Source organism: Coregonus lavaretus (genome assembly GCF_964263955.1).
Source record: "Coregonus lavaretus genome assembly, contig: HAP1_SCAFFOLD_1840, whole genome shotgun sequence".
NCBI classification, from domain to species: domain Eukaryota; kingdom Metazoa; phylum Chordata; class Actinopteri; order Salmoniformes; family Salmonidae; genus Coregonus; species Coregonus lavaretus.
This window is the reverse complement of record NW_028166772.1, coordinates 20,001-43,168: the sequence shown is the minus strand read 5'-3', so window position 1 is coordinate 43,168 and position 23,168 is coordinate 20,001. Positions and strand designations below refer to the sequence as shown.

The following is a 23,168-nucleotide window of genomic DNA, read 5'->3' as shown; positions in this document are numbered from 1 at the left end:
CTAGCCCTGGAGCAGATAACTAGCCCTGGAGCAGACAACTAGCCCTGGAGCAGAGAACTAGCCCTGGAGCAGAGAACTAGCCCTGGAGCAGAGAACTAGCCCTGGAGCAGATAACTAGCCCTGGAGCAGAGAACCAGCCCTGGAGCAGATAACTAGCCCTGGAGCAGAGAACCAGCCCTGGAGCAGATAACTAGCCCTGGAGCAGATAACTAGCCCTGGAGCAGAGAACCAGCCCTGGAGCAGAGAACCAGCCCTGGAGCAGATAAATAGCCCAGGAGCAGAGAACTAGCCCTGGAGCAGAGAACTAGCCCTGGAGCAGATAACTAGCCCTGGAGCAGATAACTAGCCCTGGAGCAGAGAACTAGCCCTGGAGCAGATAACTAGTCCTGGAGCAGAGAACTAGCCCTGGAGCAGATAACTAGCCCTGGAGCAGAGAACTAGCCCTGGAGCAGAGAACTAGTCCTGGAGCAGAGAACCAGCCCTGGAGCAGATAACTAGCCCTGGAGCAGAGAACCAGCCCTGGAGCAGAGAACTGTGACACTCTGGCTCCATGGACTTTGATATTTGAGCCAGGGTTGTTCATTTTCATTTGTTTGGGTGTATTTCTATGTTGGGGTGTCTAGGTTGTTGATTTCTATGTTTGGTATTGTGCTTGATTAGTCATATGACTCCCAATCGGAGGTAACGAGTGTCAGCTGTCGGCTCGTTATCTCTGATTGGGAGCCATATTTATACTGTGTGTTTTCACCTTGGGGTTGTGGGTTTTTGTTCCATGTTTCTGTCAGTGTTACAGAGGACTTCACTATCGTCATTTGTTGTTTTTCGTGGTTGCTTTATTAAATAAAGTCATCATGTTCACTCCACGCGCTGCGTATTGGTCCGCTTCTTCAGACGATCGTGACAGAAAGACCCACCACAAAAAGACCAAGCAGCGTGTCAAGCGGCAACAGGACCTACCTACACAGGATTTATGGACTCCCATAAAGGATTCATGGACATGGGAGGAGATTCTGGATGGTGAGGGGCCTTGGGATCAACCGGGAGAATATCACCGTCCTCGTAAAGAGCGGGAGGCAGCTAAAGCCGAGAGGCGGCGATATGAGGAGGCAGCACGGAGGCAAGGCTGGAAGCCCGAGAGTACTACCCAAAAATTTCTTGAGGGGGGGCTAGAAGGGAGTGTGGCGAAGTCAGGTAGGAGACCTGCGCCTACTCCCTGGACTGACCGTGGAGAGCGAGAGTACGGGCAGACACCGTGTTACGCAGTAGAGCGCATGGTGTCTCCTGTACGCAGGCATAGCCCGGTTCGGTACATTCCGGCTCCACGTATCGGCCGGGCTAGACTGAGCATTGAGCCAGATGTCATGAGGCCGGCCCCACGCATCCGGTCACCAGTGCGTCTCCTCGGGCCGGCTTACATGGCACCAGCCTTACGCATGGTGTCCCCGGTTCGCCTACATAGCCCGGTGCAGGTTATTCCACCTCCCTGTACTGGTCAGGCGACGGGGAGCATACAACCAGGTAAGGTTGGTCAGGCTCAGTGCTCAAGGGAGCCAGTACGCCTGCACGGTCCGGTATTTCCGGCACCACCTCCTGTCTCCAGTCCAGTACCACCAGTGCCTACACCACGCACTAAGCCTCCTGTGTGTTCCCCGAGTCCTGTGCGTCCTGTTCCTGCTTCCCGCACTAGCCCTGAGATGCGTGTCCTCAGCCCGGTACCTCCAGTTCCGGCACCACGCATCAGGCCTACGGTGCGTCCCCAGGGTCCAGCATGCCCTGTTGCTTCTCTCCGCACTAGCCCTGAGATGCGTGTCCTCAGCCCGGTACCTCCAGTTCCGGCACCACGCATCAGGCCTACGGTGCGTCCCCAGGGTCCAGCATGCCCTGTTGCTTCTCCCCGCACTAGCCCTGAGATGCGTGTCCTCAGCCCGGTACCTCCAGTTCCGGCACCACGCATCAGGCCTACGGTGCGTCCCCAGGGTCCAGCATGCCCTGTTGCTTCTCTCCGCACTAGCCCTGAGATGCGTGTCCTCAGCCCGGTACCTCCAGTTCCGGCAGCACGCATCAGGCCTACGGTGCGTCCCCAGGGTCCAGCATGCCCTGTTGCTTCTCCCCGCACTAGCCCTGAGATGCGTGTCCTCAGCCCGGTACCTCCATTTCCGGCACCACGCATCAGGCCTACGGTGCGTCCCCAGGGTCCAGCATGCCCTGTTGCTTCTCCCCGCACTAGCCCTGAGATGCGTGTCCTCAGCCCGGTACCTCCTGTTCCGGCACCACGCACCAGGCCTACGATGCGCCTCAGACAGCCAGAGTCTGCCGTCTGCCCAACGGGGCCTGAACTGTCCGTCTGCCCAACGCCGTCTGAACTGCCCGTCTGCCCAACGGGGCCTGAACTGTCCGTCTGCCCAACGCCGTCTGAACTGCCCGTCTGCCCAACGCCGTCTGAACTGTCCGTCTGCCAAGCGCCGCAGGAACTGCCCGTCTGTACTGAGCCTGCAAAGCCGCCCGTCTGCCATGAGCCTTCAGAGCCGTCCGCCAGACCGGAGCCGCTAGAGCTCTCCGCCAGACAGGAGCAGCCAGAGCCTTCCGCCAGACAGGATCAGCCAGAGCCTTCCGCCAGACAGGATCAGCCAGAGCCTTCCGCCAGACAGGATCAGCCAGAGCCTTCCGCCAGACAGGATCAGCCAGAGCCGTCCGCCAGACGGGATCAGCCAGAGCCTTCCGCCAGCCATGAGCAGCCAGAGCCTTCCGCCAGACAGGATCAGCCAGAGCCTTCCGCCAGACAGGATCAGCCAGAGCCTTCCGCCAGACAGGATCAGCCAGAGCCTTCCGCCAGCCATGAGCAGCCAGATCCGTCAGCCAGCCATGAACAGCCAGATCCGTCAGCCAGCCATGAGCAGCCAGATCCGTCAGCCAGCCATGAGCAGCCAGATCCGTCAGCCAGCCATGAGCCGTCCAGCCAGGATCCGCCAGAGCCGTCCAGCCAGGATCCGCCAGAGCCGTCCAGCCAGGATCCGCCAGAGCCGTCCAGCCCGGATCCGCCAGCCAGCCAGGATCCGCCAGAGCCAGCCAGCCAGGATCCGCCATTCAGTCAGGTACTGTCCCTTAGCCCGGTGCTGCCCCTTAGTCCGGTGCTGCCCCTTAGCCCGGTGCTGCCCCTTATCCCGGTGCTGCCCCTTATCCCGGTGCTGCCCCTTAGTCCGGTGCTGCCCCTTAGTCCGGTGTTGCCCCTTAGTCCAGGTGGGGTTAGTTGGAGGGTGGTCATTGGGAGGAGGCTACTGAAGCAGGTTGTGACTGTGGTGGGGTGGGGATCACGACCGGGGCCAGAGCCGCCACCGTGGACAGACGCCCACCCAGACCCTCCCCTAGTCCTTATGTTGGTGCGCCCGGAGTTCGCACCTTTAGGGGGGGGTACTGTGACACTCTGGCTCCATGGACTTTGATATTTGAGCCAGGGTTGTTCATTTTCATTTGTTTGGGTGTATTTCTATGTTGGGGTGTCTAGGTTGTTGATTTCTATGTTTGGTATTGTGCTTGATTAGTCATATGACTCCCAATCGGAGGTAACGAGTGTCAGCTGTCGGCTCGTTATCTCTGATTGGGAGCCATATTTAATCTGTGTGGTTTCTCCTTGGTTTTGTGGGTTTTTGTTCCATGTTTCTGTCAGTGTTACAGAGGACTTCACTATCGTCATTTGTTGTTTTTCGTGGTTGCGTTATTAAATAAAGTCATCATGTTCACTCCACGCGCTGCGTATTGGTCCGCTTCTTCAGACGATCGTGACAAGAACCAGCCAGGTAAAACACTCCAGGTCTTCTCTAGGGGGGCAGACGTGATGCAATACCCATTACGCAATACCCCTGAGGGTCTGGCAACCATTAAGATCCCTCCCCCTTTCTCTCCCCCCTCCCTGACTCCCCTGCCTCACAGTACAGTTGAAAAATATATGGCAAATAGAAATCCAATATGGATGGTGTTAAGAGATAGATGGGAGGTGTTGAATGGAGCTGAAGGATGGGACTAATAACAACTAACAACAACTAATAACAACAAGATAACTAATGTAAAGCATACTGTGTCCATAATAAGTATATAGGTTATAGGTTGAGAGCTTTTGTGAAAGAGCACAGTTAGAAAGATATGGCATACAGAAGCAAACCGGATGGACATCATGAAAATGATCGGCGATGTTGAGGGTAGAGGAAGTTCAGGAGTAAAAACAAACAAAATATAATTATTGTAAAATTGACTGTGTCCATAAAATGTATATAGTATGTATAAACTGGAAGTAGAGGCCTAAGCGTTGTTGTTCACTAGTTTACGCCAATTGGGGAAGGGGTGGTGGGGTTGGAAAGTAATAAAGGGAAATATATTTTTTTAAGGATATGTGTTTATATGTGTGTATGTGTGTATATATATATATATATATATATATATATATATATATATATATATATATATGTATTTGCGAGGAAAAATAAACATATGGGGGATTGGAAGTGATGCAGACAATGACATTGATGGAAGTTACAATCTATCTGCAATATTAAAGCTGAACTACCCCCCCCCCCCAAAAAAAAAAATATATATATATATATATATATATGTTTTAAAGATTTGGAAAACAAATCCAATTTTGATAAACTCCCATATCTACTGGGTGAAAAACCACAGTGTGCAATCACAGCTGCAAGATGTGTGACCTGTTGCCAAAAGAAAAGGGCAACCAGTGAAGAACAAACACCATTGTAAATACAACCCATATTTATGTTTATTTATTTTCCCTTTTGTACTTTAACTATTTGCACGTCGTTATAACACTGTATATATACATAATATGACATTTGAAATTGAGAGAGAGAGAGAGAGAGAAAGAGAGAGGTGGCTGTAAACAGTGTCTGTCTGGGAATAAGTGATACCCTGCTGAGATCCCACCTTCAAATAGACACACCCTTACCTTTCCTAAACCATGGATTGGTCAATTTGCTCATGCAATTTCTAGTATTACTAGCTTTTTGGTACAGAGAAAATCAAAGCCATGCATCTAAAGACAGACAGATAGACAGATAGACAGATAGATAGATCGATAGATAGATATCCCACTCACTGGTGGATTTGGTTGTACTTCATTGAGTGTATTTCTGTTTCTATATTTGAAAGTAGGCCTCACTGTACCTGCTTCCTCACTATACCTGCTGGAACCAGTAGCAACTAATGAGATTAAACAGCAGAGGGCGCTCTAGGACATACTGAAGTTGCCTCTTAAAGAGCGACTGAATGCACCGATTTGTTTTTCTTTTGAAAAAACAAGATTCCGGTCTTGGGGGTGTGGTTCGGTGTGGCAGTTACTGATGTTTGTCCCAGACACCATAGGAATAAAGCAGGTATCACTTCCTCAAAATAGTCAAGAAGTCTGTAATTAATGTTGATATTTTTGCAGAGAAGCTTTTAGTCACACACTTTGACATCTAGCTAAGGTATTTCTCAAGTTTAAAAAAATGTGCGTCGCATTGTCTTATGTAAACAAAGTGTGAGCTGCGGGGGCAGGTCTGCCTCACTGTCTGTGTTATTGGATAGAGATTAATCACCACAGTGTTTCAACCTGTGGTAGTGGGCAAATCAAAAACCCAACCCTCAGGTAGGTCCTGAAAAACACTTGTACTCAAATCTCACAACTCCGTTTAGGAAGATGCTGACTTTATGACCAGAATTAACCTGCTTACACTTTTTTTTAAATGTTTCTGACTAATATCGATGTCACATATGCTGTTTTCTCACGAGAAAAGTTTCAAGTTTCAATGTCACGTGCGCAAGTACAGTGAAATGCCTCTCTTGCAAGCTCTAAACCCAACAATGCAGTAATTAATATCAATGTAATACAAAAAAGAACTATATACTATATACAGGGTCAGTTCCAGTACCATATTAACAATGTGCAGGGATACTGGAGTGATGGAGGTAGATTTGTATAGGGGTAAGGTGACTATATACAGGGTCAGTTCCAGTACCATATTAACAATGTGCAGGGATACTGGAGTGATGGAGGTAGATTTGTATAGGGGTAAGGGGACTATATACAGGGTCAGTTCCAATACCATATTAACAATGTGCAGGGATACTGGAGTGATGGAGGTAGATTTATATAGGGGTAAGGGGACTATATACAGGGTCAGTTCCAATATCATATTAACAATGTGCAGGGATACTGGAGTGATGGAGGTAGATATGTATAGGGGTAAGGGGACTATATACAGGGTCAGTTCCAGTACCATATTAACAATATGGAGGGATACTGGAGTGATGGAGGTAGATATGTATAGGGTTCAGGTGACTATATACAGGGTCAGTTCCAATACCATATTAACAATGTGCAGGGATACTGGAGTGATGGAGGTAGATATGTATAGGGGTAAGGGGACTATATACAGGGTCAGTTCCAGTACCATATTAACAATATGGAGGGATACTGGAGTGATGGAGGTAGATATGTATAGGGGTCAGGGGACAGGGATACTGGAGTGATGGAGGTAGATATGTATAGGGGTCAGGGGACAGGGATACCGGAGTGATGGAGGTAGATATGTATAGGGGTAAGGGGACAGGGATACTGGAGTGATGGAGGTAGATTTGTATAGGGGTCAGGTGACTATATACAGGGTCAGTTCCATACCATATTAACAATGTGCAGGGATACTGGAGTGATGGAGGTAGATATGTATAGGGGTCAGGGGACAGGGATACTGGAGTGATGGAGGTAGATATGTATAGGGGTCAGGGGACAGGGATACTGGAGTGATGGAGGTAGATATGTATAGGGGTCAGGGGACAGGGATACTGGAGTGATGGAGATAGATATGTATAGGGGTAAGGTGACAGGGATACTGGAGTGATGGAGGTAGATATGTATAGGGGTAAGGAGACAGGGATACTGGAGTGATGGAGGTAGATATGTATAGGGGTAAGGTGACTATATACAGGGTCAGTTCCATACCATATTAACAATGTGCAGGGATACTGGAGTGATGGAGGTAGATATGTATAGGGGTCAGGTGACTATATACAGGGTCAGTTCCAGTACCATATTAACAATGTGCAGGGATACTGGAGTGATAGAGGTAGATATGTATAGGGGTAAGGTGACTATATACAGGGTCAGTTCCAATACCATATTAACAATGTGCAGGGATACTGGAGTGATGGAGGTAGATATGTATAGGGGTAAGGGGACTATATACAGGGTCAGTTCCAATACCATATTAACAATGTGCAGGGAGACTGGAGTGATGGAGGTAGATATGTATAGGGGTCAGGGGACTATATACAGGGTCAGTTCCAGTACCATATTAACAATGTGCAGGGATACTGGAGTGATGGAGGTAGATATGTATAGGGTTCAGGTGACTATATACAGGGTCAGTTCCAATACCATATTAACAATGTGCAGGGATACTGGAGTGATGGAGGTAGATATGTATAGGGGTAAGGGGACTATATACAGGGTCAGTTCCAGTACCATATTAACAATGTGCAGGGATACTGGAGTGATGGAGGTAGATTTGTATAGGGGTAAGGGGACTATATACAGGGTCAGTTCCAGTACCATATTAACAATGTGCAGGGATACTGGAGTGATGGAGGTAGATTTGTATAGGGGTAAGGGGACTATATACAGGGTCAGTTCCAATACCATATTAACAATGTGCAGGGATACTGGAGTGATGGAGGTAGATTTATATAGGGGTAAGGGGACTATATACAGGGTCAGTTCCAATACCATATTAACAATGTGCAGGGATACTGGAGTGATGGAGGTAGATATGTATAGGGGTAAGGGGACTATATACAGGGTCAGTTCCAGTACCATATTAACAATATGGAGGGATACTGGAGTGATGGAGGTAGATATGTATAGGGGTCAGGGGACAGGGATACTGGAGTGATGGAGGTAGATATGTATAGGGGTCAGGGGACAGGGATACCGGAGTGATGGAGGTAGATATGTATAGGGGTAAGGGGACAGGGATACTGGAGTGATGGAGGTAGATATGTATAGGGGTCAGGGGACAGGGATACTGGAGTGATGGAGGTAGATATGTATAGGGGTCAGGTGACTATATACAGGGTCAGTTCCATACCATATTAACAATGTGCAGGGATACTGGAGTGATGGAGGTAGATATGTATAGGGGTCAGGTGACTATATACAGGGTCAGTTCCAGTACCATATTAACAATGTGCAGGGATACTGGAGTGATGGAGGTAGATATGTATAGGGGTAAGGGGACTATATACAGGGTCAGTTCCAATACCATATTAACAATGTGCAGGGATACTGGAGTGATGGAGGTAGATATGTATAGGGGTAAGGGGACTATATACAGGGTCAGTTCCAATACCATATTAACAATGTGCAGGGATGCTGGAGTGATGGAGGTAGATATGTATAGGGGTAAGGTGACTATATACAGGGTCAGTTCCAATACCATATTAACAATGTGCAGGGATACTGGAGTGATGGAGGTAGATATGTATAGGGGTAAGGGGACTATATACAGGGTCAGTTCCAATACCATATTAACAATGTGCAGGGATACTGGAGTGATGGAGGTAGATTTGTATAGGGGTAAGGGGACTATATACAGGGTCAGTTCCAATACCATATTAACAATGTGCAGGGATACTGGAGTGATGGAGGTAGATATGTATAGGGGTAAGGGGACTATATACAGGGTCAGTTCCAATACCATATTAACAATGTGCAGGGATACTGGAGTGATGGAGGTAGATTTGTATAGGGGTAAGGGGACTATATACAGGGTCAGTTCCAATACCATATTAACAATGTGCAGGGATACTGGAGTGATGGAGGTAGATTTATATAGGGGTAAGGGGACTATATACAGGGTCAGTTCCAGTACCATATTAACAATGTGCAGGGATACTGGAGTGATGGAGGTAGATTTGTATAGGGGTAAGGGGACTATATACAGGGTCAGTTCCAGTACCATATTAACAATGTGCAGGGATACTGGAGTGATGGAGGTAGATTTGTATAGGGGTAAGGGGACTATATACAGGGTCAGTTCCAATACCATATTAACAATGTGCAGGGATACTGGAGTGATGGAGGTAGATTTATATAGGGGTAAGGGGACTATATACAGGGTCAGTTCCAATACCATATTAACAATGTGCAGGGATACTGGAGTGATGGAGGTAGATATGTATAGGGGTAAGGGGACTATATACAGGGTCAGTTCCAGTACCATATTAACAATATGGAGGGATACTGGAGTGATGGAGGTAGATATGTATAGGGGTCAGGGGACAGGGATACTGGAGTGATGGAGGTAGATATGTATAGGGGTCAGGGGACAGGGATACCGGAGTGATGGAGGTAGATATGTATAGGGGTAAGGGGACAGGGATACTGGAGTGATGGAGGTAGATATGTATAGGGGTCAGGGGACAGGGATACTGGAGTGATGGAGGTAGATATGTATAGGGGTCAGGTGACTATATACAGGGTCAGTTCCATACCATATTAACAATGTGCAGGGATACTGGAGTGATGGAGGTAGATATGTATAGGGGTCAGGTGACTATATACAGGGTCAGTTCCAGTACCATATTAACAATGTGCAGGGATACTGGAGTGATGGAGGTAGATATGTATAGGGGTAAGGGGACTATATACAGGGTCAGTTCCAATACCATATTAACAATGTGCAGGGATACTGGAGTGATGGAGGTAGATATGTATAGGGGTAAGGGGACTATATACAGGGTCAGTTCCAATACCATATTAACAATGTGCAGGGATACTGGAGTGATGGAGGTAGATTTGTATAGGGGTAAGGGGACTATATACAGGGTCAGTTCCAATACCATATTAACAATGTGCAGGGATACTGGAGTGATAGAGGTAGATATGTATAGGGGTAAGGGGACTATATACAGGGTCAGTTCCAATACCATATTAACAATGTGCAGGGATACTGGAGTGATGGAGGTAGATTTATATAGGGGTAAGGGGACTATATACAGGGTCAGTTCCAATACCATATTAACAATGTGCAGGGATACTGGAGTGATGGAGGTAGATATGTATAGGGGTAAGGGGACTATATACAGGGTCAGTTCCAGTACCATATTAACAATATGGAGGGATACTGGAGTGATGGAGGTAGATATGTATAGGGGTAAGGTAACTATATACAGGGTCAGTTCCAGTACCATATTAACAATATGGAGGGATACTGGAGTGATGGAGGTAGATATGTATAGGGGTCAGGGGACAGGGATACCGGAGTGATGGAGGTAGATATGTATAGGGGTAAGGGGACAGGGATACTGGAGTGATGGAGGTAGATTTGTATAGGGGTCAGGTGACTATATACAGGGTCAGTTCCATACCATATTAACAATGTGCAGGGATACTGGAGTGATGGAGGTAGATATGTATAGGGGTCAGGGGACAGGGATACTGGAGTGATGGAGGTAGATATGTATAGGGGTCAGGGGACAGGGATACTGGAGTGATGGAGGTAGATATGTATAGGGGTCAGGGGACAGGGATACTGGAGTGATGGAGGTAGATATGTATAGGGGTCAGGTGACTATATACAGGGTCAGTTCCATACCATATTAACAATGTGCAGGGATACTGGAGTGATGGAGGTAGATATGTATAGGGGTCAGGTGACTATATACAGGGTCAGTTCCAGTACCATATTAACAATGTGCAGGGATACTGGAGTGATGGAGGTAGATATGTATAGGGGTAAGGGGACTATATACAGGGTCAGTTCCAATACCATATTAACAATGTGCAGGGATACTGGAGTGATGGAGGTAGATATGTATAGGGGTAAGGGGACTATATACAGGGTCAGTTCCAATACCATATTAACAATGTGCAGGGAGACTGGAGTGATGGAGGTAGATATGTATAGGGTTCAGGTGACTATATACAGGGTCAGTTCCAATACCATATTAACAATGTGCAGGGATACTGGAGTGATGGAGGTAGATATGTATAGGGGTAAGGGGACAGGGATACTGGAGTGATGGAGGTAGATATGTATAGGGGTAAGGGGACTATATACAGGGTCAGTTCCAATACCATATTAACAATGTGCAGGGATACTGGAGTGATGGAGGTAGATTTGTATAGGGGTAAGGGGACTATATACAGGGTCAGTTCCAGTACCATATTAACAATATGGAGGGATACTGGAGTGATGGAGGTAGATTTGTATAGGGGTAAGGGGACTATATACAGGGTCAGTTCCAGTACCATATTAACAATGTGCAGGGATACTGGAGTGATGGAGGTAGATATGTATAGGGGTAAGGGGACTATATACAGGGTCAGTTCCAGTACCATATTAACAATGTGCAGGGATACTGGAGTGATGGAGGTAGATTTGTATAGGGGTAAGGGGACTATATACAGGGTCAGTTCCAATACCATATTAACAATGTGCAGGGATACTGGAGTGATGGAGGTAGATTTGTATAGGGGTAAGGGGACTATATACAGGGTCAGTTCCAATACCATATTAACAATGTGCAGGGATACTGGAGTGATGGAGGTAGATATGTATAGGGGTAAGGGGACTATATACAGGGTCAGTTCCAGTACCATATTAACAATATGGAGGGATACTGGAGTGATGGAGGTAGATTTGTATAGGGGTAAGGGGACTATATACAGGGTCAGTTCCAGTACCATATTAACAATATGGAGGGATACTGGAGTGATGGAGGTAGATTTGTATAGGGGTAAGTTGACTGTATACTAATGCCGCTTTTTTTTTTCTCAATTTTTCAAGCGAGGTCTTTTAAGGGAGTATGCGAGGCGCAGACGTTCACTTCACCTCACCGAGTTCCGCTAGGAGCAAACCCAACCTAGTATGGTACTCTGTTACACTGCTTCACCTCACCGAGTTCCGCTAGGAGCAAACCCAACCTAGTATGGTACTCTGTTACACTGCTTCACCTCACCGAGTTCCGCTAGGAGCAAACCCAACCTAGTATGGTACTCTGTTACACTGCTTCACCTCACCGAGTTCCGCTAGGAGCAAACCCAACCTAGTATGGTACTCTGTTACACTGCTTCACCTCGCCCAGTTCTGCTAGGAGCAAACCCAACCTAGAATGGTACTCTGTTACACTGCTTCACCTCGCCCAGTTCTGCTAGGAGCAAACCCAACCTAGTATGCAGACTCCTTTACAGTGCTGCTGGTTACACTGGGCCACACCTTTCTCTCTCCCTCTCTCTCTCCCTCTCTCCTGGAGGTTGGTTGGTTGGCTGGGCTGGGTACATGGATGGATGGATGGATGGATGGATGGATGGATATGAGAGAGAGAGAGAGACTGAGGCTGTATTTAGTAATCAGGGGATTTGTGTGTTGGCTGAGAGACAATGTGAGACACAGCCATGACAGCTGAACTAGTCCTGATATGCATGTAGTTTGTTGACTTACCTTCCTTCCAGAGTGCTGCAGGGTGACTCAGGAATTTCTAGTCGCTTGCCCATCAGCTTAACTAAGAATACAGGCAGTGTGTGTTTGTGTGTCTAGGGTTGTGTGGAGTGGTGTTGGGGGGGGGGGGTCTCTCCTTGAAGGTCAGTAGGAGGGTGTACAGATTGACTCTTCATTCAACACTATTGTTCCCTCCGAGCTCAACACCAAGCTCAGAGCCCTGGGTCTGGACTCCACCCTCTGCAACTGGATCCTGGACTTCCTGAGGGGCAGACCACAGGCTGTGAGGATAGACAACACCACCTCCTCCTCACTGACTCTTAACACGGGGGCCCCCCAGGGGTGTGTCCTCAGTCCTCTGCTGGACTCCCTGTTCACCCACGACTGCGTGGCTTTGCACGACACCAACTACGTCATCAAGTTTGCTGACGACACAACAGTAGTAGGCCTAATACTACCGCTGCACCATCGAGAGCGTCCTGACCGGTTGCATCACGGCCTGGTACGGGAAATGCTCCATCCACGACAGCAAGGCCCTCCAACAGGTGGGTGAAGACGGCCCAGTACATCACTAGGACCGTGCTCCCACCCATCCAGGACATCTACTTGAAACGGTGCCTGAGGAAGGCCTGCAGCATCATCAAGGACCCCAGACACCCCAGCCACGAGCTGTTCACTCCCTTACCGTGAGGCAGATGGTATCGGAGCATGAGGTCTGATACCAACAGGCTCAGAGACAGTTTCTATCTACAAGCCTTCAGACTGGACTGACCACCTGCTCTGATTCTCCGCACCTTATCACACATGCACTCCCTCACTCACACACACACACACACACACGCACAGACATACACACACGTACATTCACGCATCACAACTGCTGCAACCAGACTCTTATTATGATTGCTAAATGTTGCACAATGTAAACAATTGCCCCCAATCCCCCCTTTCCCAAAACATGTATAAATATTGGACTATAAATTGTACCTTCCTGTATTATACTAATTGCCCCTTCCTGTATTATACTAATTGCCCCTTCCTGTATTATACTAATTGCCCCTTCCTGTATTATACTAATTGCCCCTTCCTGTATTATACTAATTGCCCCTTCCTGTATTATACTAATTGCCCCTTCCTGTATTATACTAATTGCCCCTTCCTGTATTATACTAATTGCCCCTTCCTGTATTATACTAATTACCCCTTCCTGTATTATACTAATTGCCCCTTCCTGTATTATACTAATTGCCCCTTCCTGTATTATACTAATTGCCCCTTCCTGATGCTAAAATGTTTATTCAATTTACCTTGTTTGTATTCTTATATATATATAATTATTTATTTTTCTTATTGTTGTTGCATTGTCAAGAAGGAACCTGCAGTAAGCATTTTGTTGGACGATGTATACCATGTGTTTCCCGTATATACAGCTAATAAAACTTGAAACTTGTGTAATCTCCCGAGTGGCGCAGTGGTCTAAGGCACTGTCGTAGCCGGCCGCGACCGGGAGACCCATGGGGCGGCGCACAATTGGCCCAGCGTCGTCCAGGGTAGGGGAGGGAATGGCTGGCAGGGATGTAGCTCAGTTGGTAGAGCATGGCGTTTGCAACGGCAGGGTTGTGGGTTTGATTCCCACGGGGGGCAGAATGAAAAGTAAAAAAATAATGTATGCACTCACTAACTGTAAGTCGCTCTGGATAAGAGCGTCTGCTAAATGACTAAAAAATGTAAAATGTAAATGTGTGGGTGTGTATGTCTACATTTGAAGTGACTTGCGTTAAAAGGGATCGCTACGTACAGCTCCTGGGGCGATCACTGAAAGTCCAACCCCTTAGCAGTGTGTTAGTTGGGGTGTATTACCAACACAGTGAAGACTTCCAAGGCCTCCGGCAGGTTAGAGAGTTAGAGAGCCCAGCCCTGTTGTGCCTGTCTGGGCTGGTCCCTCCACCTTGGTGCTTACCTGAGGAATTCTGCCTCTTCAGACTCTTTATATCTCCATTTATTCCAGGGCAATAGCTCCACGCTCACACAAAGGGAAGGGTATACAAACCTTATCCCCTCTCCTCCACCCTCATCTCTTTTGGCGAAATATAATCAGTTGTCTATGAGCCAAGGCTTTGGGTCTTTGGGTCTTTGTACCCTCCTTTTCTCCCAGCAGAACATTTGGGTCGTGTCCCAAATCTCACCCTATTCCCTATATAGTGCACTACTCTTGACATTCACACACATCAAACACACATTTGAACACTCATCATCTGCTGCTGCTCCTTTATTATGGTCTATCCTGATGCCTAGTCACTTTACCCTGCCTTCATGTACATATCTACCTGAAATACCTTATTATGATCTATCCTGATGCCTAGTCACTTTACCCTGCCTTCATGTACATATCTACCTGAAATACCTTATTATTATCTATCCTGATGCCTAGTCACTTTACCCTGCCTTCATGTACATATCTACCTGAAATACCTTATTATTATCTATCCTGATGCCTAGTCACTTTACCCTGCCTTCATGTACATATCTACCTCAAATACCTTATTATTATCTATCCTGATGCCTAGTCACTTTACCCTGCCTTCATGTACATATCTACCTCAAATACCTTATTATGATCTATCCTGATGCCTAGTCACTTTACCCTGCCTTCATGTACATATCTACCTCAAATACCTTATTATTATCTATCCTGATGCCTAGTCACTTTACCCTGCCTTCATGTACATATCTACCTCAAATACCTTATTATTATCTATCCTGATGCCTAGTCACTTTACCCTGCCTTCATGTACATATCTACCTCAAATACCTTATTATGATCTATCCTGATGCCTAGTCACTTTACCCTGCCTTCATGTACATATCTACCTCAAATACCTTATTATTATCTATCCTGACGCCTAGTCACTTTACCCTGCCTTCATGTACATATCTACCTCAAATACCTTATTATTATCTATCCTGACGCCTAGTCACTTTACCCTGCCTTCATGTACATATCTACCTCAAATACCTTATTATTATCTATCCTGATGCCTAGTCACTTTACCCTGCCTTCATGTACATATCTACCTCAAATACCTTATCATTATCTATCCTGATGCTTGATAAAAATGCAAATCAATTTATAACATTTTTGACATGCATTTTTTCTGGATTTTTTTGTTGTTATTCTGTCTCTCACTGTTCAAATAAACCTACCATTCAAATTATAGACTGATCATTTCTTTGTCAGTGGGCAAACGTACAAAATCATCAGGGGATCAAATACTTTTTTCCCTCAATGTATATATACAGCAATAGCTATAAAGGATGGACTTGACTAGAATACAGTATATATACATATAAAAGGAGTAAATCAGTATGTAAACATTATTAAAGTGACCAGTGATTCCATTATTAAAGTGGCCAGTGTTCCATTATTAAAGTGGCCAGTGTTCCATTATTAAAGTGGCCAGTGATTCCATTATTAAAGTGGCCAGTGTTCCATTATTAAAGTGGCCAGTGATTCCATGTCTATGTACGTAGGGCAGCAGCCTCTAAGGTGCAGGGATGAGTAACTGGGTGGTAGCCAGCTAGTGACAGTGACTAAAGTTCAGGGCAGGGTACTGGGTGGAGGCCGGCTAGTGATGGCTATTTAACAGTCTTTTGGCCTTGAGATAGAAGCTGTTTTTCAGTCACTCTGTCCCAGCTTTGATGCACCTGTACTGCCCTCGCCTTCTGGATTATAGCAGGGGGGATCAGGCCGTGGCTCGGGTGGCTGAGGTCCTTGATGATCTGCTTGTCCTTCCTGTGACACCGGGTGCTGTAGATGTCCTGAAGGGCAGGCAGTGTGCCCCCGGTGAATCGTTGGGCTGACCGCACCACCCTCTGGAGAGCCCTGTGGTTGTGGACGGTGCAGTTGCCGTACCAGGCGGTGATACAGCCCGACAGGATGCTCTCAATGGTGCATCTGTAAAGGTTTGTGAGGGTCTTAAGGGCCAAGCTGAATTTCTTCAGCCTCCTGAGGTTGAAGAGGCTCTGTTGCGCCGCCTTCACCACACTGTCTGTGTGGGTGGACCATTTCAGATTGTCAGTGATGTGTACGCCAAGGAACTTGAAGCTTTTCACCTTCTCCACTGCGGTCCCGTCGATGTGGATGGGGGCGTGCTCCCTCTGATGCCTTCTGAAGTCCACCATCAGCTCCTTAGTTTTGCTGACGTTGAGGGAGAGGTTATTTTCCTGATACCACTCCGGCAGGGCCCTCACCTCCTCCCTGTAGGCTGTCTCGTCGTTGTTGGGAATCAGGCCTACCACTGTTGTGTCGCCTGCGAACTTGATGATTGAGTTGGAGGCGTGCTTGGCCACGCAGTCATGGGTGAACAGGGAGTACAGGAGGGGGCTGAGCACGCACCCTTGTGGGGCCCCAGTGTTGAGGATCAGCGTAGTGGAGGTGTTGTTTCCTACCTTCACCACCTGGGGGCGGCCCGTCAGGAAGTCCAGGACCCAGTTGCACAGGGCGGGGTTCAGACCCAGGGCCCAGAGCTTAATGATGAGCATGGAGGGTACTATGGTGTTGAATGCTGAGCTATAGTCAATGAACAGCATTCTTACATAGGTATTCCTCTTGTCCAGATGGGATAGGGCAGTGTGCAGTGTGATGGCGATTGCATCGTCTGTGGATCTATTGGGGCGGTAAGCAAATTGAAGTGGGTCTAGGGTAACAGGTAAGGTAGAGGTGATATGATCCTTAACTAGTCTCTCAAAGCACTTCATGATGACAGAGGTGAGTGCTACGGGGCGATAGTCATTTAGTTCAGTTACCTTTGCTTTCTTGGGTACTGGAACAATGGTGGCCATCTTGAAGCATGTGGGGACAGCACACTGGGATAGGGAGAGGTTGAATATGTCCATAAACACACCAGCCAGCTGGTCTGCGCATTTTCTGAGGACGCGGCTAGGGATGATGTCTGGGCCGGCAGCCTTGCGAGGGTTAACATGCTTAAATGTCTTACTCACGTCGGCCATGGAGAATGAGAGCCCACAGTCCTCGGGAGCAGCCCGCGGCAGTGGCACTGTGTTATCCTCAAAGCGGGTGAAGAAGGTGTTTAGCTTGTCTGAGAGCAAGACGTCGGTGTCAGCGACGTGGCTGGTTTTCCCTTTGTAATCCGTGATTGTCTGGAGACCCTGCCACTTACGTCTCTTCAGTCAGTGTAGATTAATGGGAGGAGACAGCTTAAAGAAGGATTTTTAAGCCTTGAGACAATTGAGACATGGATTGTTTATCAAGAATAGTCCACCACCCAAAAGACATCCAGCCAACTTGACACAACTGTGGGAAGCACTGGCGTCAACATTTCCTTGTAGAGTCGATGTCCCGACAAATTGAGGCTGTTCTGAGGGCCAAAGGGGGTGCAACTCAATAATAGGAAGGTGTTCCTAATGTTTGGTAAACTCATTGTATATATATTATAAAAATACTGTGTAAGTCAAAGGGTTGTGAATGTATGGAACAACAGCAGTTAGGTTGCAATATGACCTTGGTACCCTAGTCTGTCACATCCATACGGGCCAGGCAGGAAGACTGTCCTTTCAGATAGGAACCTAGTCTGTCACATCCATACGGGCCAGGCAGGAAGACTGTCCATTCAGATAGTATCCTAGTCTGTCACATTCATACGGGCCAGGCAGGAAGACTGTCCATTCATATAGGATCCTAGTCTGTCACATCCATACGGGCCAGGCAGGAAGACTGTCCATTCAGATAGTATCCTAGTCTGTCACATTCATACGGGCCAGGCAGGAAGACTGTCCATCCAGGCAGGAAGACTGTCCATCCAGGCAGGAAGACTGTCCATCCAGGCAGGAAGGCTGAGAAACTGCTGTAACGTTTCAACGTGATAGTAATGTTCAGTAGTAGGCGCATGATGAGACCCAGCTTCCTGTGTATTCCTGAGAAGAGAAGGAAACTTATTTAGAATGCTGTTGTTGCTCAAAAGTAGGAGGTTACATACAGTATACATGTGCAGTTCACTGTTAGCTGATCTTTTGTGTTGAATGGTTCTGTTGATGTTGTTGTTGTGTATGTTTTCAGGAGAGAAGGAGAGGGTGTGCGTGTGTTCTGGGACCGGCTAAGGGAACCCTCGTTCTCGTCTAGATGGAACCCGTTCGCTACAGACTACCCATTCAGCACCTTTACCTATCACCCTGTCAGGAACATAGACCACAGGTTCACTGCTCTCTGTGAGGTGAGTTTTGTGATGTGTACCATCCTACCATCCTACCATCCTACCACCCTACCATCCTACCACCCTACCATTCTACCATCCTACCACCCTACCATCCTACCATCCTACCACCCTACCACCCTACCATTCTACCATCCTACCACCCTACCATCCTACCATCCTACCACCCTACGCCCTACCACCCTACGCCCTACCACCCTACCAACTGACCATCCTACCGCCCTACCATCCTACCACCCTACGCCCTACCACCCTACCATCCTACCATCCTACCACCCTACCATCCTACCGCCCTACCATCCTACCACCCTACCATCCTACCACCCTACCACCCTACCATCCTACCACCCTACGCCCTACCATCCTACCATCCTACACCCTACCATCCTACCACCCTACTATCCTACCACCCTAAGCCCTACCATCCTACCACCCTACCATCCTACCACCCTACCACCCTACCACCCGACCATCCTACCACCCTACCATCCCCTCCAGGCCCACCTCTCTTTGAAGGGGCCCCTCCAGGCCCACCTCTCTTCCAGGGGCCCCTCCAGGCCCTACCATCCTACCACCCTACCACCCTACACCTACCACCCTACCACCCTACACCTACCACCCTACACTAGGGTAGAGAGGGGTATATCTCTGTTGTAGGGTAGATGTACACTACCGTTCAAAAGTTTGGGGTCACTTAGAAATGTCCTTGTTTTCTAAAGAAAAGCAATTTTTTTGTCTATTAAAATAACATCAAATCAGAAATACAGTGTAGACATTGTTAATGTTGTAAATGGGCTATTGTAGCTGGAAACAGCAGATTTTTAATGGAATATCTACATAGGCGTACAGAGGCCCATCATCAGCAACCATCAGTCCTGTGTTCCAATGGCACGTTGTGTTTGCTAATCCAAGTTTATCATTTTAAAAGGCTAATTGATCATTAGAAAACCCTTTCGCAATTATGTTAGCACAGCTGAAAACTATTGGGCTGATTAAAGAAGCAATAAAACGGGCCTTCTTGAGACTAATTGAGTATCTGGAGCATCAAACTTTCTTTTGAAACTCGTCAGTCTATTCTTGTTGCGAGAAATTCCCTATTCCCAAGAAACTGAAGATCTCGTACAACGCTGTGTACTACTCCCTTCACAGAACAGCGCAAACTGGCTCTAACCAGAATAGAAAGAGGAGTGCGAGGCCCCGGTGCACAACTGAGGAAGAGGACAAGTACATTAGTGTCTAGTTTGAGAAACAGACGCCTCACAGGTCCTTAACTGGCAGCTTCATTAAATAGTACCCGCAAAACCAGTCACAACATCATTTTTACATTTCAGTCATTTAGCAGATGCTCTTATCCAGAGCGACTTACAGGAGTAATTAGGGTTAAGGACCTTGCTCAAGGGCACAACGACAGATTTTTCACCTAGTCGGCTCGGGGATTAGAACCAGCAACCTTTCGGTTACTGGCACAACGCTCTTAACCACTAAGCCACCTGCCGCCCCAACAGTGAAGAGGTGACTCCGGGATGCTGACCTAGGCAGAGTTGCAAAGAATGGGCCCCTCCAGGCCAACCTCTCTTCCAATGCCCACCTCTCTTCCAGGGGCCCCTCCAGGCCCACCTCTCTTCCAAGGGACCCCTATAGGCCTACCTCTCTTCCAGGGGCCCCTCTAGGCCCACCTCTCTTCCAGGGGCCCTCCAGGCCAACCTCTCTTCCAAGGCCCTCCTCTCTTCCAAAGGGCCCCTCCAGGCCCACCTGTCTTCCAAGGGCCCCTCCAGACCCACCTCTCTTCCAGGGGCCCCTCCAGGCCCACCTCTCTTCCAAGGGGCCCCTCCAGGCCCACCTCTCTTCCAAGGGGCCCCTCCAGGCCCACCTCACTTTGAAGGGGCCCCTCCAGGCCCACCTCTCATCCAAGGGCCCCTCCAGGCCCACCTCTCATCCAAGGGCCCCTCCAGGCCCACTTATCTTACAGGGGACCCTCCAGGCCCACCTCTCTTCCAGGGGCCCCTCCAGGCCCACCTCTCGTTGAACCTGGCTGGACCCCTGGCCCATAGTTCAGTCACAGGCTGCATCCCAAATGGCAACCTGTTCCCTATTTAGTGCACTACTTTAGACCAGCACTATAAAGAGAAAAGGGTGCCATTTGGGCTGTGGCCACAGTGCAGGTGAGGAATCTGATGTAGGTGTCCTCCCAGATCATGTAACCAGTCATTAGGGTTGTCTAATCTAACGTGGCCTGGGTCCCTCCTTCTCTCCCTCCCTCCTTCCTCCAGACATGGTAGAGTCTGTCCTCCTTCTCTCCCTCCCTCCTTCCTCCAGACATGGTAGAGTCTTCCCTCCTTCTCTCCCTCCCTCCCTTTCTCAAACGACAACACACACCCTAATGTATGCCGGCCTCTCTCCCTCATCTCTTCCTCCCTCTCTCCCTCCCTCTTCCTCTCTCTCTCTCCCTCCCTCTTACTCTCTCTCTCCCTCCTCTCTCTCTCCTCCCTCCCTCTTCCTCTCTCTCTTCCTCTTCCTCTCTCTCCCTCTCTTCCTCTCTCTCTCCCTATCTTCCTCTCTCTCTCCCTCCCTCCCTCTCTTCCTCTCTCCCTCTCTTCATCTCCCTCTCCATCCTCTCTCTCCTCTCTCCCTCATCCCTCTCTCTACTCTCTTCCTCCCTCTCTTCCTCTCTCTCCCTCCTCTCTCCCTCCCTCTCTCCCTCCCTCTTCCTCTCTCTCTCCCTCCTCTCTCCCTCCCTCTTCCTCTCTCTCTCCCTCCTCTCTTCCTCCCTCTCTCTTCTTCTCCCTCTCTCTCCCTCCCTCTTCCTCCCTCTCTCACTCCCACTCTTCCGCTATCTCTCGCTCCTTCCCTTTCTCAGATCCAGTGCTTCCGTGAGCAGCTGACGGAGGCAGCCCAGAAGGCCCACCTAAAGAATCCTGTCCCTGGGAAGGCCAACGGGGTCCTGGTGCTGAACCAGCCTCTGCTCATCGATGCCTACGTGGGTCTCATGTCCTTTATTGGCAACCAGAACAAACTGGGGTACTGCCTGGCACGGGGAAACATTGGGTTTTAAACTAGGATTTGGCTATGTGCTATGTGCTTTTGAACGTACATTACTACTTGATTACTTAATCATAGTTTACAGTTGTGGCCGAGTTAAAGATTTGCAGTAATATTGTATATTTTTTGTATACATCGGGTTTTAAACATTTTTAAATGTACATTTGTACTTGATTAGTTTTTGTTTTTGAATGCTTTGTTCACATTTTTTTTGTCCTATTTACAGATTTGAAGTAGTATTGTGTATTTTCTATTTAATAGTTCACAACCTGGAAGGAATAGTTTTTACCCTAATTTCAAATGTGGTTTAGAGGTTATTTGTTGGTTTGTTTTCTAACTTGCCATGTTCAACTACCGTCAGTCTGAAATTGAAACGTATGTAGTTCTCCATCATTTGGATTACCCTAAGCGCTAAGGAATAGTCTACTGTAATTTCATACACAATTACCATGCCAAATTGTTCCTGCCATCACAGAGTTAATAAAGTTTTCACATTACCCTCCGTGACTCTCATGTACAGCTCTGATTTACCATTCTCTAACTGAATTACTTAACTTGATGTACAAACAGACAGAAACATCCACATTTCACCAGGTCCTTTCACTGGATGATTGATCCCGTTCTTCCAGGAGCTTTACCTCTATAATCATTCACCAGTCTTTTCAACGGGAGCTTCTCCCTCTACGGTCATTGGCTGTGTCCCAAATGGCACCCTATTCCCTATGTAGTGCACTACTTTTCACAGAGAGAGAGAGAGAGAGAGAGAGAGAGAGAGAGACTATATGTACACAAGGTAGGGCCCCCCAGCTACATTCAGCCGGTGGCTGATTTTTCCTTGAGTGGACGGTCGGGGGGGCGGAATTAATTATTTCTACACTGCAATAATCCCAAACAGATATAGTATTTCAAAAAACAGAATCAATTCAAACCTTCATAACATTGGGATGCGATGACATATGCCTATCTATTTATAAGTGGAATTCTTGGAAACAGATTTCCTAAATAAAAAAAATCCTGGTGAATTTAGTCTTTTATGTCCACTGCATTCCACAGTAAGAACATCATACCAAAGGTCAAGCGTGGTGATGGTTTGGGGATGCTTTGCTGCCTCAGGACCTGGACGACTTGCCTTAATAGAAGGAACCATGAATTCTGCTCTGTATTAGAGAATTCTACAGGAGAATGTCAGACCATCCGTCTGTGAGCTGAAGCTGAAGCGCAGCTGGGTCATGCAGCAAGACAATGATCCAAAACACACAATCAAATCTACATGAAAATTGCTAAAAAGCAACACATTTGTAGTTTTGGAATGGCCTAGTCAAAGTCCAGACCTAATCCCAATTGAGATGTTGTGGCAGGACTTGAATCGAGCAGTTAATGCTTGAAAACCCACACGTCACTGAGTTAAAGCAGT

At 47.6% G+C, this 23,168-nt stretch overlaps 1 protein-coding gene across 1 annotated transcript in view; it reads left to right on the top strand.

Moving 5' to 3' along the window:
* LOC311114325 (tumor protein p63-regulated gene 1-like protein) overlaps positions 1 to 22,256 on the top strand; it is a 48,529-nt gene extending 26,273 nt beyond the window's left edge. Inside the window, exons 5-6 of the mRNA XM_084189588.1 lie at positions 18,562 to 18,715; positions 21,573 to 22,256. Coding sequence (XP_084045714.1) covers positions 18,562 to 18,715; positions 21,573 to 21,767 — 349 coding nt within the window. The 3' untranslated portion in view covers positions 21,768 to 22,256. The remainder of the gene's footprint in view (positions 1 to 18,561; positions 18,716 to 21,572) is intronic.
* The last annotated feature ends 912 nt before the right edge of the window (positions 22,257 to 23,168 follow it).